This window comes from Onychomys torridus, chromosome 1, assembly GCF_903995425.1.
Source record: "Onychomys torridus chromosome 1, mOncTor1.1, whole genome shotgun sequence".
Lineage (NCBI taxonomy): Eukaryota > Metazoa > Chordata > Mammalia > Rodentia > Cricetidae > Onychomys > Onychomys torridus.
The window spans coordinates 102250155-102265149 of record NC_050443.1 but is presented as its reverse complement, the minus strand read 5'-3'; the positions used below and the strand labels follow the sequence as shown (position 1 = coordinate 102265149).

The following is a 14995-nucleotide window of genomic DNA, read 5'->3' as shown; positions in this document are numbered from 1 at the left end:
ATCCAGAATGGGACAGGAACACAGGATGGGAATGGCCATCCTTAGCCTGTAGAAGAATGTCTTCAGAGGTATTCTAGAACAAGACACATTCTCCTTCAGCAGAGTTATGATGTCACCATAACCTAGCTGCCACTGAAATCTCAAACAAAAAGCATTTCTGCAAGGATGATGTATCCTTCCTTGTAGGGTTCAAAAACCCTGGGAACACTTTCCTTGGAAGTCAGTCTCTCAAAATCATGAATGGGGGTGACAGCACCAAGAAACATAAGACTTTCCTCCAGTTCCAAATCCCAGTTTCCTTAAGATCTCTGAAAGGACCAATGCCACCAGATCCAGTCTAGAGTTCAAGAAGCAATGTCCATCTGACTGTCCCTTCCTTCCTTCCCTCCTTCCTTCCACCCCTTCCTTCCTTCCCTCCTTCCTTCTTTCTTTCCCTCCCTCCTCCCCTTCTTTCCCTCCCCCTCCCTCCGTCAGTTCTCTCTCCCCTCCTTCCCTTCTTTACCTCCCCTCCTCTTTTCCCCTCCTTTCCATTTGTCTATTTACTTATTTTCAGCCAATGTCTCACTGCGTAACACAGGTTGGCCTCAAAGCCCTGAGGCTGACTCAGCCTCCACTGCTGTGGTTAAGGTGTCTTCCACTATGCTTGGATTGGGCATATGTTTTGTACAAAATCTACAAGTGATTTGGGAGGGCTGAACTCACTCCCTCTTTGTTCTGCTCACAGAGCAAACCCCACATCAGCTCCATGAAGTCCACCTTCTCTACATGTGTGCATCCCCCTCTTTTAAAAATGTGAGCACTTGTATTTTGATCTGTATCTTTGTTTACTTTGGCATATGCTACTGCCTTCAGCTCAACTTTTCTTATCTGGAAAAAACATCATATGTGCAGCTGTTTTTGAATCTGGTTTATCAGTCCATCACTCACGAGATGATGAAAAATGAGTACCTCTTTCCCCAGCTGTAGTGTTTGTGTGACTGAAGAAACACCCTACCCTGCACACAGAACCATCCCCCCCAAGACTCAGGAACCTGGTCTCTCCACTCATCCTAAATCAGGCCATTCCCTGCATTCCAATGTAGGGGTAGTGATGGGGAAGAAGTGACCAACACAAATATATCACCCAAACCCATCAATCAGGTTGCATTAAGCTTTATAACAACACAGTTTCCATTTAGTGGGAGAAATGACAGTTTAATAAGAGCTGAACAGATTCAACTCTCCCCAGTCATACAAATTTCCAATTTTACTACAGTTCCTGGCATTGGAGATCTGTGAACAAGTGCTTTATGTCAAATGCTGTGTTTTAATTGAACCATACTAATGGGAAGGGACACTTTATTTGGCAGCCCTTGAAAAGGATGTCTGCAGACAGTCCTTGCCCTCCCCCACCCACTTCACACTGCAAATCAACATTCTTGCCAATGGCCCAATAGATGCCATCTCTGAGCAGAGAAAATGAACCATGAGGCGACCCTGAGGGGGGCGATAGTGAGACAAATAGAAAAACATTGAGTGCTCCCTTCCTCTCTGCATCTAGAAGGGTTACTCAGAATAACTAACAAGCAAGCTATGGTCTTTGTCTCTGGGGCGGAGCCTATCCCTAGAGCATGCCTCAGGATTCCCATGCCTTAGGGAAGAGGATCTTTAGGTAAGGGATCCTCCCACTTAGAGGACTCAGTTTTCCCTCAGAACCTCAGTTACAGGCATTCACCTGTGCCAGCCTCCAGGCTCAAATCATAGCTGCTGTCTCCCTGTTCTAGAAGCATTCATGGGGGCCAGATTCCAATGTGAGGATGTGTGCTAAGATTCTCCATAATTTAGAACACTCATGAAGAGAGAGACCCATCTTGGATGGCTCTCAGATAGAAGGCTCCAGGGGTGTAGGCTATTTTTTGGTGAGGAACATACGTGCATGCCTTTGCCTTCATATTGTGGGGAAGGAGGAAGTCAAAGGGTTGTGGGATGAGGCCTTTGATGGGAAGGCTAGACAGGCCTTGGAGGGAGGATATGGCTCCCCGGGAGTCTTGGAACTCTCAGTCACAAATGGCATTCTGGAGAGATGCCAGAGCAGAAGTTTACATACCAGGGACTAAACATAAGGCTAGAATCCAGACTCCCAAGACTACAGTAAGGGCTCCTGCAAAGTACATTTATCTACCTCCCTTTCCTTTCCTTTCCTTTCCTTTCCTTTCCTTTCCTTTCCTTTCCTTTCCTTTCCTTTCTTCCTTTCTTTTTGCCACTCATCAACATCATAACATATGTCTGTGGCACTGAAAGATGTTTATCCTGTCCTCAGACTCTATTGACTTATAGAAGATAAGTATTCGTCATGGATTCTGGTGGCCACCTGGTCAACCAGATACAGTTGGTTTCTTCACAGGGATGCCATGAGATCTATATACCTTTGTCTAAGCCCACAACATTGGAGGCAATCTGACTGGGTGAGCTTGGCAATCTACGTGGCACTCCAGCATGGCTGAAGCTTCAGAACCTGTGGGATTTGGGACTCTGGTAAAGAGTATCCTTGCTATATTCATTAGCCTTCCCTCAACACTGCCAGCCTCACTTATCACCCTCTTCCTGCTCCCACTGGAAATCTTGACCAGTCATTTGATAAAACATCATGTTGAAGGGTTTGTAGAACTTCCGAAGTCTGTGGATGACGTCTGGGTCAATGCGGGGATGAGTCCGACCTTTGCTCTTGCCCAGACATCTTGGGGCACTGCTGTCTTCTGGCTTCTTCAGGCAGGGGAATCCCTTGGTTTTGTTGAAGTAAAAGTGCTTCTCAGTCACAATACGCTTGAGGCCTAGGAAGTCCTGTACTTTGGCCATCTCCCCTGCAGGGTCCACTATGAGTCGCTCACCACTGACAAACAGGATCTGAGAGAGGGGGAAGTACTGCAGCCAGTTCTCCAGGTGCAGAGCATAGATCCCTATGCGAATGGCACTCCACGAGGCGTCAATCAGCCCCAGGGTCCGGTTTTTGAAGGCCAGCACCTCAAAGGTAGGAATCTCTGGCTTCTTTGACAGTGTCTGGGTGTAGTCAGAAATGGCCCTGGTCACTGGGTTTCGTACCACCACAATGAGTTTGATGTCCTTGGCCATAGAGTGAATACGCTTGGGAGCCTCATTTGTCACAAAGTAACTTGGGGTCTTCTCCATGGTTATCTGTCCATCCAATGTCTTGGGCATCACATTTCTAGAAGAATGAAGAAAGGAGAAATACAGTGATTATTATATACTTAAGGTATTTGACTATCTTTGCACAAATGCAACACATAACCAAGGTAGGAGCCACCAAAAAGAACAGATAAGCACCGGTAAGTTTTCTTTATCTTTATGTCCCAACTGTCAGCTTGACTACACAATTATCAGAAAAGGCAGCATAAAGCTTATGCATTATTCCTTGGAAGTCTTGTATCCCTGGCATTTAACTGCCTTTCTACCTCTTACCAGTTGTATTTAACCTGGATGTGCACTTAATTTCTTTATATATTAGTTTTATAATCTCTGAAATGGAGGTAATGACAGCACCAACTTCACACTGTAGTGTGAGGATTAGGGAGATAATGTTTGAAAAGCATTTAGCATGGAATCTCATGTGTGCATGAGCTTAACAAATTGAGGGTTTTATTATTGTTGTAGTAGCTTTCAGGAAATGTTTGAGCTCAACAAGACCTCAAAGATTATGTAGTCCAGGGTTGGCAAATTCTCACTGCCTCGTGTTTGTGTATGAGTCACAGTTAAGAAGGATTTGTAATCTTTAAATGGTTATGGGAAAAAATCCAAATGACGGTAATAGTAGCATTGTGTAATACATGGAAATTATGCAGAATTGAAATTTCAAAGCTTGTAAATAAAAATTCATTGGGACACAGCCACATTACTCACTAACACATTATGTATGTGGTGCTTTTGTACAATAAACACAAATGGAGTTGGTGCAGCAGGTATGTGGCCCACAGAAACTGAAATATGTATCATTTTACTTTTTCAGGAGTTTTTCTGAACCCTGACTTAATCCAAAATCATTGCTGTATAAATGATGAAACTGAAGCCCAGGGATAAAGAATGGACAGACATCAGACAAACTTTGCGTCCTCAGAAAACTTAAGCACATCCCCGGGCCAGGACATCTTCATTACAGAGTCCTAATACTCACCTTGAGTTCATTTGAGAACAAAGTAATGTATAGAATACAAGCACAGGCTGGGTATAAGACACATAATTTTCTTCTTTCTTTGCTTCTAAGTTGGCCTTGTAAACTTCTCACAGAGCCTGCTCTAGCTGGGATCTTTAATAACCCCCAAAGCTATAAGTTAAAACCCTTATCTCCAGCCTGGGTAGGGTGGTGGAGTTTCTAAGGGTGGAGCACAGGAGAGGAATGTAGGTATTTGGAGTCATGGATTTGAAGGGGCTGCCAGGTAGGCTCAGTGGTTAAAAGCACTGGCTGTTCTTGCAGAGGACTTCATTTATTTCCCAGCACTCACATGGTGGCTCACAATGATCTATAACTCCAGTTCCAGGAGATCCAACACCCCCTTCTGACATCTGCAGGCATCAGACATGCACATGGTGCACAAACATACATGCAAGCAAAAGCACACCTGCATATAAAATGAACAAACGATTTTTTTTAAATAAAGGGCATATTAAGAGCCTGGCACCCTTGGCCAAGAGGTGAACAGACTTCTTCCACCATATATGCCTTCTATGATAAACTATCTTGCCATAAACCCAAAACCAATTAGGCAAAGCAACCATGGATTGCAATCTCTGGAACCAAAAGCCATAGTAAATCTTTCTTCTAAGTTGATTGTCCCAGGTGTTTTTTTTTTTTTTTTTTTTTTTTTTTTTTTTTAAAGCAACAGGAGGCTGCCAACTAACACAGACCCCACAGTTCTTGTCTACTGGTCACCTTGACAAAAACACCATCCATCTCCACCCCTCCATCCACATTTTTCTTCAGGTAAGGGAATTTGATGCTGCTACCTCCAGCCAAACACAGAGGGCCAGCCAATGATTAAAAATGAGACTCGGGATCTTATTATACAGTCAGTTTGCTGTAGGCAAAAGTAGACTAGTGCTAATTGAGGATAAAGATGTTCAATACCTGATGGTACAGTGGGCCATCTGCCACCAGGTGCTCCATTAAATCCATTCACTTCCAAGCCCTGTACTAAAGTGGTACATTCAGGATTACACAAGACCTCTTTGTTATGATGACATGCTTTTAAATGTCTCAGCTAATAAAACTTAATACAGACGAAGATCCCTTAGCCTCTCCTACCATAATTAAATTTATTTACTATCACTTGCGTGGAGAAAGAATGACTTCTTTTTATCTCTAATTCACATGCTCTGTCAATAATTAATTGCTGCTGGGTTTTGAGCTTTCACAGCAAGCTCTTTTATTAAGCAAGAGGAATTTGCCTGGTAGAAAAATTTGCTAGAAGTAGACCTTGTTAGAATACTCTGGTTGGGCAGAATGTAGTTTTCAGGTCAAAGCCCAAGGCGTGGCCATGAGTAACCTCATTTGTTTGGGGGTGACAACTTCTCCACAATAGCCAGCATCTACGTGTGTGTGTGCCAGTCTGAGCTCACTGCTGGTCTCATCTGGAAGAGTAAAGCTAAGAAGCAACCTTTGAGAATAGGCCTGCCTAAGCTGGCAACCCAAAAGCTCTGATGACCTTTGTGGTCTTGCTGAATCCTCTCACCCTATTCTGAGCCTCAACCCCTCACACAAAAGATGGGGCTGATAAAACTCCATGCTCCCAGGACTGAGATGAAGACTCAATGTGCTTTTGCAGGTGGATCACTTAGGAGAGTACCTCATGAATGCCAGAACCTTATGTTCACTTAAGCCAGCTGTCCAGGATCATTTTCAGAGCAATTCTTACAGAAGGGCAGAGGAAAAGAAATTACATTTGACTGAACGGAAAAGCTGAATGGAAATGGAAAGGCTGAATGGAAAAGGTCTGATCTAGAATACGGCAAATTATGATTCAAACCAATGTCATCAACTGTATGTCTTGATCTAGGGGCTGGTGACCAACCAGGAAGCTGCTCTTAGCTTTGGCTGGATATAAGGAATAAACTCAATCCTGTTTCTATTTCAGCTGGAGAGATTATTTCTTTATCAAACTACAGAACTCATATCATATTACAAAAATATTAAATAGATTCTGGTGAAAGATAATCTCCTTAACAAGTGCTATTTTTGCATGGCTTCTCTCAGATTTTGTTTCCTGTGCGGCATTTTGCATGTTTGTCTTGTTGCATTTTTTCCTCAGAACAGAAGAAACTGTGCTGCTCCTCTTATCCATCCTTTACATTCACTCCTTAAACCTCAGCGCTCACTTTAAGTCCCATTCAAATTCATCTCCTCTACTTTAGCTAATTGACAATCTGTCAAGATCCTTGTGGATCTTGAATCTTTTATCCAAGGCATCTGAGATGAAGTAGTTCTCAACCTATAAGCCAGTGGATACAGGAGCATGAGTACATGCCCAGCTCAGTATTTGATGCAGAACAAAACCCGCGCAGGGGCACTGAAGGAAGCAGAGAGCAGAGGAGGAGCCTCAGTGGCTCTGGTCATCTTGCTGCAGGTGAATGTGACAAGCATGTAATTGGAGGGCATTCCCACAGCGGGGCACCCATGGTAAGTAAGGCTGGATCACTGAATTATGTAACAGTTTCTTTGTCAATGAGAAAATGTCCAATGGCTTCTCCCAAAGGTATGAAATAGCAAGTCTATCCTCTTTTAAAATGTATCCCTTCCTTCACTTATTCTTTTATCCACTTCATAAATGATCATTTACTAGTAATATCACAGTGAAACAAACAAACTTGGAGCATGCAAGCTAGCTGTGACTTCTGACAAGTGAAAAGAGTATTGGGATGCCATGTGATTAACTGAATCAAGAGAGCAGGTATCATTACCATTCCAGCTCTACAAAGAAGGAAACAGGAAAGTCTCACTGAGTGTGCATTTTGTTTCTAAGTTCAACAGTTAAGATTTTTCAGAAGTCAATTCGGTGACTCTCTGATGAGTGACTGCCAAGCCATTGGCCTAGTCTCTGAAGCTGAGATCAGTCTTGGGACAGGTTTTATTGTATTGAGTTTTGTTGCTGTTTCTCCTTCCCAGATCTCTCATCTAGGACTCTGATGGGGCAATTGCTTCTGCAGCACTATCCTGGTCTCCTCTCCTGATAACACTGCAGGAAGTGGGGCTGGAGTGTTCCCTCAGGCACTAAAGTGTTTACCACCCAAGCAATGAGGACCTAAGTTTGACCCACGTTTATAAAAAGCTGGGTGTGGTGATACATGCTTACACTCTTAGCACTCAGGAGGCAAAGACAAGTGCAACCGCAAGGCTTGCTAGGCAGCCTGCTTAGCCTGCATGGAAAGTTCCAGGCCTACGAGAAGCTTTGTCTCAAAAAACAAAAAACAAGGTAGGTGGCTCCTGAGGAAGAACAACTGAGATTCACCTCTGGCACCCACATGCAACATTTTTGAAAACGTAACACATGTGCATTCTCACACACACACACACACACACACACACACACACACACACACAGAGAGAGAGAGAGAGAGAGAGAGAGACAGAGAGAGAGAGAGAGAGACAGACAGAGAGAGAGAGACAGAGAGAGACAGAGACAGAGACAGAGACAGAGAGACAGAGAGACAAAACATAGGGGAGAGAGAGAGAGAGAGAGAGAGAGAGAGAGAGAGAGAGAGAGAGAGATATTGGAGAAGGCATTTCTTCTATTGGATATGATAAACTTCCACCTAGTCTTAGAATCTTATCCTTCCCACCTTCTTGAAGCTTTTCACCCTCAATTTTTTAGTTTTTAATTAAGTTCTTCTCAGCCGGATCTGACATTTCAATACACCCATGTTCTCACATCGTGGTGTGTGTGAGGAACAGGAGAAAGGCCAGGGATGCTGGAGGGAGTTAGACAAGGTAAGAGAGTTAGAAAATAAGGTCAGGAAAGATGGGTGGGGACCAAATCCTGGAGGGCCCAGCCGATATGAGGAGGGCATAAAGATTCTTCTGTGCATTACAAGAATCCATTGAAGAGCACCGAACAGGAAACTGAAGCATGATTTACACTTAATTACCTTTTCTGGCCGCTTTGCTGAGACCAGAGAAGAGACTGTAAGCGTCAAAGGCAGCATGCTCAGAAGCAATGCCAGGACTGTGGGTCAGAAGTGGTAGCAGGCCCCATGAATAAGCACCAATAATCCCTACTGGTGGGTGGACTGAGTTTAAGGAAAAGAGAGGTGTCAGAGACCCCTGGAGCAGCACTGAGTGCAGCAGCAGGATGCACTGATGGGCTAGTGAAGAGAACACTAAAGTAAGCAGCTGTGGCCTGGAAGGCAGGCGTCTGCTCTTGAATTTGGAACATATCAGTTCCAGCCGAAAGTGAAGCCAGCAACTTATCTGTGCATGGAAGTCTGAGATCCAGGGGGCAGACCTGGGTTGAAAGTGGGCACTCACATTCTATGGGCATAGTCCCTCTGCCAGGAAGTAAGAAAGCAATGTCTATTTTCTGTTAGTCACCAGCAGACAGTGAGACCTGTTCTTTGTACAATGAATTCCACAACAGGAAAATACTTAAATGCTTATTGTGTCAAAAAAGTTAATATTCTCACAGATTTTTCACGAACTCTTATTTTATTTCATTGGACTGTATTACAGTTTTGGTATAGAGCTGGAGACTGAAATCAGGACATCCCCATGCTAAATAACTGTCCCACCATATCACAGCCCCTTACTAACTCATCTTAGCCCCTAGAGTTCTTGCATTACTGAGTTTACAATAAAGACCTAAGGTAGAGTGGGGTGAATTTCAGTGGTAGAGGGCTGGCCTAGCATGCACCGGGCACAAAACCCCGAATTTGTTCTCCTGCATTGCAAAAACAAACACATATGCAAGCAAACAAATATAATGGAGTTGGTTCCCATGCTCTGCATTGCTAGTCTCAGTTCTTGAGGATACAGGGTGACGCTTTGCTCACCTGTGTTCGTGCTTAACATGGCAAATGCCAGCATGTAATGCTCTATAGTTATCTGTGGTCCCTGAGTTATTATGGGAGTGATGCGCATGAGTACATGGTCCCTGGGGGAACTGGGAGAAATTGGACCACATGCTCCTTAAACCAGGTTTTCCATGTATGGGGGTCAGAGTGCCTTCATCATACCATCCCTGCCTGAAAGACCATGCACTTCACTGTGCACCATATGGTGAGAAAACACCGCATCTGGGCTTGGAAGAGCTCATTAACAGTATCCTGGGTGCTCAGAGCAGCCGTGACATCAGCATCAACACACAGTCCTGAAGTGCGAATCACTCCACCCAAGCCGTCAGCTGCTCTCAAAGCACAAACTCTCATCCCTACCCCGACTCCCTTCCATTGGTGTGGGCACTCTGCTAAGCACAGGCCTATGCAGTTCGAGATGGCAGAGTCAAGGACCTCAAGGAGACCATGACAATAGTTGCCATAGCACCTCAAGTACCTTATTTACAGAGGGTTTACCCACTCCATGCTTTGTTTCATGTGTGAGGGGAGACTGACTTCACTAAGCACTTTCAAACACAGGACTCCCCTGTGTGGTCAAAAGCACAAAAGCTAGAGCTCTGCTTGCTATGTTTGCACTAGTTTATTAGCTGTCTAATCTTGTACACATTACTTAGCACTAGTACAGATATGTAACTTTAAAATGTTCAACTATGATCCTGCAAAAGTGGTTCACATTCAGTAGAAACTATGCCTTGAATTTGGACCTAATCCTGGGCTAACATGTGTGATATGGCTCCATCCCAACTCTGGTTTGATTGACACAGGGTCACACTATGTTGATTCAGCCTCCAACTAGCTGAGACTGCAGGCATCACACTGCCACCTGTACTTTTTCCCTTGATGCCAAATCACAGTTTCTGTTCAATCACATGATCATGAGGGTGGACAGGCAACACCCTACAGCCTATCTGAACAGTGATGCTGTTAACAGGTACCCTAAGCCCATTTTCTGGTGCTAGGAGTAGGGGTCAGTTGGTAGGGCACTTGTCTAGCTCACAGTTTAATTACCAGTAACTGCACAAACTGGGTATGGTTGGGCACAGCTGTAATTCCAGCACTTGGCAAAAGGATTGGAAGTCCAAGATCTACCCAGCTAGTTTTTGTTTTGTTTTTTTTATTTATGTGTGTGTGTGTGTGTGTGTGTGTGTGTGTGTGTGTGTGTGTGTGTGTTTCCGAGACAGGGTTTCTCTGTGTAGTTTTGTGCCTTTCCTGGAATTCACTCTGTAGCCCAGGTTGGCCTTGAACTCACAGAAATCTGCCTGGCTCTGTCTCCCAGTTGCTGGGATTAAAGGCATGAACCACCACCGCCTGGCGAACTACCCAGCAAGTTTGAGGCCAGCTTGGAAGGCATGAGATCCTATCTGTCACCTTCTAATACATTAAACATATGATGAATTCATTGAGTGCATTTCCACTGTAAGTCAAGGAGTACCTGCAATGTCTCATTCCCATTGTCTGGAGAGTAAGCATCACATGAATAATCTCCTTTTCACAGGGGGTAGTATTAAATAAATTAATATCTAGAGAGTGACTCACATGGATTCTCAATACATTTGCTGCTAACTTTGTAAAGCTTTTGAATTTTATACCATCATAATATCTTTGGAGATCAGAAAACTGAAGCCCAATAGGATTGATTAGTTTGTTCACAGTCAAGAGGTAGAAGACAAATCAATCTTAGGTTTTATCTAATATCATTGCCTAGCTTCTTGGTTATTTCTTGACAAGTGCCAAATTACAAGGGCCTAGCAAAGTGTCTGTCCCAAAGTCACTCTGCTAGTAAGTGGCAAAGTGGAATCTTAAAATCAGTCTCATTACATGAAGAGTGAAGGCAGCTTACTACCCCTGGGAATCACAGAACCCAGGCCAGAATCCCTAGAAATTCTTGCCAGATAAAGCTACATCATTCAATTTGCAATATCTCTCTCCAGGGCCTCCTCAGCTGAACCGAATGAACACCATCATGAACACTGAGGGAGAAAGCAATCAACCATACGAGATATAAAGTGCCCATTCTCCCTGGCAGGGTCAGTGCAGAGCTTGCCTTTAGCTTGCCTGAATTGCAGGTGTGTGGACACCTTACACTTTCCCAAATGCATTATCTAGTGGAATAAATGGTGCATAAATTAGCAATACTTTCTGAGCCTTCCTGATGAACTATAACCCACAAAAATGGTGGTTAAAGCAAGGGCAGGTGGTAGGGCCAGCTCCTCTGCACCAAGGGAAGAAATATACTTAAAAGTCAGTGTAACACCTATGTCACATTACCCTGGTTCAACCTTACAGGCTCCTATGAGTCACTGAACCCTTTATAGAGATGGTGGAAGTCAAGTTTCCGAGAAGAAAATTGAATCTTGCTCAATGATTCATAGGCCACACCTTCACAGGTATGTTGTGAATTTCACTGTGGTTTTCAAACCTGTGTTTATGGGGAAAAAGTGCAATCCATTTGAAAACTGCATTCATATACAGAGGACTGAAGAAAGCTGTATATTCTGGGATCACACTGCCCTAGGCTAGAAGCAAAAGAAGGTTCTGGGCTATAGTTCTGACTTAACCGTTAACTTGCTGAATGAATTTAGGACATGAATGTTTCTTCCTTGGACCTCAACTTCCTGTGCATATTAAGGGCTGTGTTTCAAGGTAACTATTCGTTAATTCAACTGAGTATTTATTGGTGATTATTATATACAAAGTGTTAATTGCTTGTTGATATAAAAGCATGTGTGGTCTCTAACATTCAAGACACTGTAAGTTCTTAGAGAGGAGGCTGGGACAAACAATTTCTGTGGCTCCAGTAAGATCCCTCCATTGCTGCATCTTGCCTACATTGCCATATCCCTACACAGGGAGAAGGAGACAGAAAGGTGTGGGCAGGTGAGTGGGAATGATAGAGATCATGATAAATAGAGGAGGAGGAGGAGGAGGAGGAAGAGGAGGAGGAGGAGGAGGAAGAGGAGGAGGAGGAGAAGAAGAAGAAGATGAAGAAGAAGATGAAGAAGATGAAGAAGAAGATGAAGAAGAAGAAGAAAAGAAGAAGAAGAAGAAGAAGAAGAAGAAGAAGAAGAAGAAGAAGAAGAAGAAGAAGAAGAAGAAAGAAGAAGAAAAAGAAGAAGAAAAAGAAGAAAGAAATAAAATAGAAGGCAGGCCACAGCAATATCAAAGAAGGATCATTAAACAATAAGGAAAACACAAAAAACTTTGGGTCTAAATGTCACACAATCACAATTTAGGAGAAAATAGTAAACTCAAGTCTTGAACATGTTTTCTGCTTTGAAATTTGTACCAAGTTAGAAGAGATCTTTCAGGACTGGAAGGATTATAATTCTCATTGAATTGGTTTGCTTTGGGGCTTGGTTTTGCCTTCAAAGAACTACCTGGAAAAAAGTGGGAATTCATCCCTAGTCTTGCCTTATCACTATTACTTCCATATATTCCCATCACCAAGAAGGGCAGCCTGTCTGTATTCCCAAGGATGGGATAATGTTTACCTCCAAGGAAGATAAGAATTGCAGTGCTTTATGAACTATAAGGATAATGGGTCCCAGGGAAACTGCCATTGAGCAACCTGTGTGTCAAAATCTGGGTCTATCCTGAATTTTATAATAAGTACTGTGTACAATGTTAGGCGGCATCTTTTAGGTGGTCATAGGCTCCTATAGACATGCTAATCACATGTGCTCATAGATATTGCCAAATGTCTTTTGGAAGTCCTGATCATTCCTTGTGATCCATTGGTCTAATCAAAATTCTAGATTTGAATATGGTCTGTGCCTTTCATTAGAGGTAGGCTGCTAGACAAACTTCTTAGCCTCCCCTTGCCTAGATTTTTCTCAGCTATAAACTAATGGTGATCATGTGCACCTCATATAGTTGTTTTTAAATGGAGTAAATTCTTGTGTATTGACCCATGTTCATGTACCTGAGGCTGAGAAACTTATAAAGAACAAAATTTGGTTTTGGCTAATAGTTCTGCAGGTAGAGCTCTGAGGGCCAGCAACTGGTGGAGGCTTTCTTGCTGTTGAAATCCAAACATAGCACAAGGCATCTGTTGTGCCTTGATTCTGAAATGTCCTCTACAGGCTCATGTTTTGAAGGTTTGTCCCCAGCTTGTGTCACTATTTTGGTTTCCTAAGTTACCTTTAGGAGGCCAGGCACAGCTGGTAGCAGTAGATCCTTAGGGATGGTCTTGGAAGCTCATCACTATGTCTGCTCCCACTTTCAGCTTCCTGATACCAGTGATGTGCTTCCAGCACATGCTACCACCACCAGGAAAACCCAACCCCACCTTCCCTGCCATGGCTAGCTGAAAGTTGCTGAAACTGTGAGCCCAAATCAACCATTTCTCTGTTATGGTGTTTTCTGGTATTTTGTTACAGCAAGTTGAAGGTAACACATACACATCATTAGAGGGAACACTTGTGGACAGATGCCCTCTGGTTGCTTTCTTTTGTAAAGCTACCAGTATTCAAGACTGGAGTTTCACAATGGTGATCTTTTCTAATCCTAATCAATGTTCAAAGGCTCTATCTCTAAACCTCATGAATAAATTAAGTTCCTATCCTCTTAATGTCTCAATTAAATTTCAAACCACGAACCTGGGAGGCACAGACTCAAACTCTGTTCCAATCAGAGCAGCTGCCTCTATTGGCAGATATGTTATTTTTATGAGTGCTGTCAACCAATTAAGACAATCCGAAGAATTCTAGAAGCTCCATCTTTGAATGGTAAATATCTGGACTGCTAAATGCCATGCCCTATATAGAGGAATATTAGCTGTGCCGTACCAGTTTTGAGTCTTTGATAACCCCTGGTTAAGTGTGGCTTAGACAAGGTGAATACATCAGTAGAGACTGATCCCATATGACCACATGAAAGCTGATTCCTCCTCTCTAGCTCTTCACATTGACCAATTGGGGATTTCTGTCTAAACTCACAAACTATAGATTTCAATGCAAGTATAATTTGAATTAGACTATAATCATCTTTCTTGAAGTCCAAGAGTCAAGGATTAATTTATCTGTTTTTACACAAGATAGTGTTGTTCACTATCACCAGAAACTAAGCATTCAGTACACAATAAACTACTTAGTGCTTAGAGGGTGGGAATGCAATTATGAGTTATGCTGAGGATAGGGGTCAGAACAACAAAGAGTCAGAGAAATTGAGGATGCTTGTGGGTGCATGAATTTGGACTGTAGTTACATCTTTGCTGGTAAAGAGTGAAGACTGTGGGCAGATGAAGGCATTTGGCTTCTTCATGTTGGCATTGGTCATATATGGCTGGCTGCCTTTCTGTATGTAACATGATGTTTGACAGTTTTTCATGTCAACTTGATACAGGCTAGAGTCACTTGAAAATTGGGAACCCCATTTGAGAAAATGCAACCCAGTTTCATCAGCAAACACATCAGTATGGCATACACACCAGAGCAGCACCAGAAATCCTTCTCTTTGCCATACTTGTATTGTAAGCATCTGGAATTCACCCCTACTAGGCAGGGCTTAGGCACCATCCAGGGCCCATACTTCATGCTGCACCAGCAGTGAGCATTGTGCTTGTTTTACTGTCCCCTGGTCTTTCTCAGTGTGATGCTTTCCTTTAACATCAACAGACAGTCATAGAAGAGGTGCTGACTTCTCAAGCTATCCTATTCAGATGGCTCATATGGATGGAAAGTGCTAGGAATCCCACAGTCCTTAAAAATGCATTTGTAAATGAGTGGAGACTAAATCTATGTCTTTGAAAAGTTGCCCTTGTGTGCATGTGTGTTTATATGAGACATTTTATTGATTAACTTGTACTCACTGTTTGGTGTTTGTGGGGCTGTAGACACCCTTGCAGTACTTCCTAAATTTACAGGTAGAAAAACATGGCTTTAAAACGTAAATGCCTACAACC

The 14995-nt window shown here is 43.1% G+C and overlaps 1 protein-coding gene across 1 annotated transcript in view; it reads right to left on the bottom strand.

Moving 5' to 3' along the window:
- Positions 1–1136: 1136 nt before the first annotated feature.
- The window catches only part of Hs3st4 (heparan sulfate-glucosamine 3-sulfotransferase 4), a 409001-nt gene continuing 395142 nt past the window's right edge, over positions 1137–14995 (bottom strand). The window contains exon 2 of the mRNA XM_036175844.1: positions 1137–3202. Coding sequence (XP_036031737.1) covers positions 2566–3202 — 637 coding nt within the window. The 3' untranslated portion in view covers positions 1137–2565. The remainder of the gene's footprint in view (positions 3203–14995) is intronic.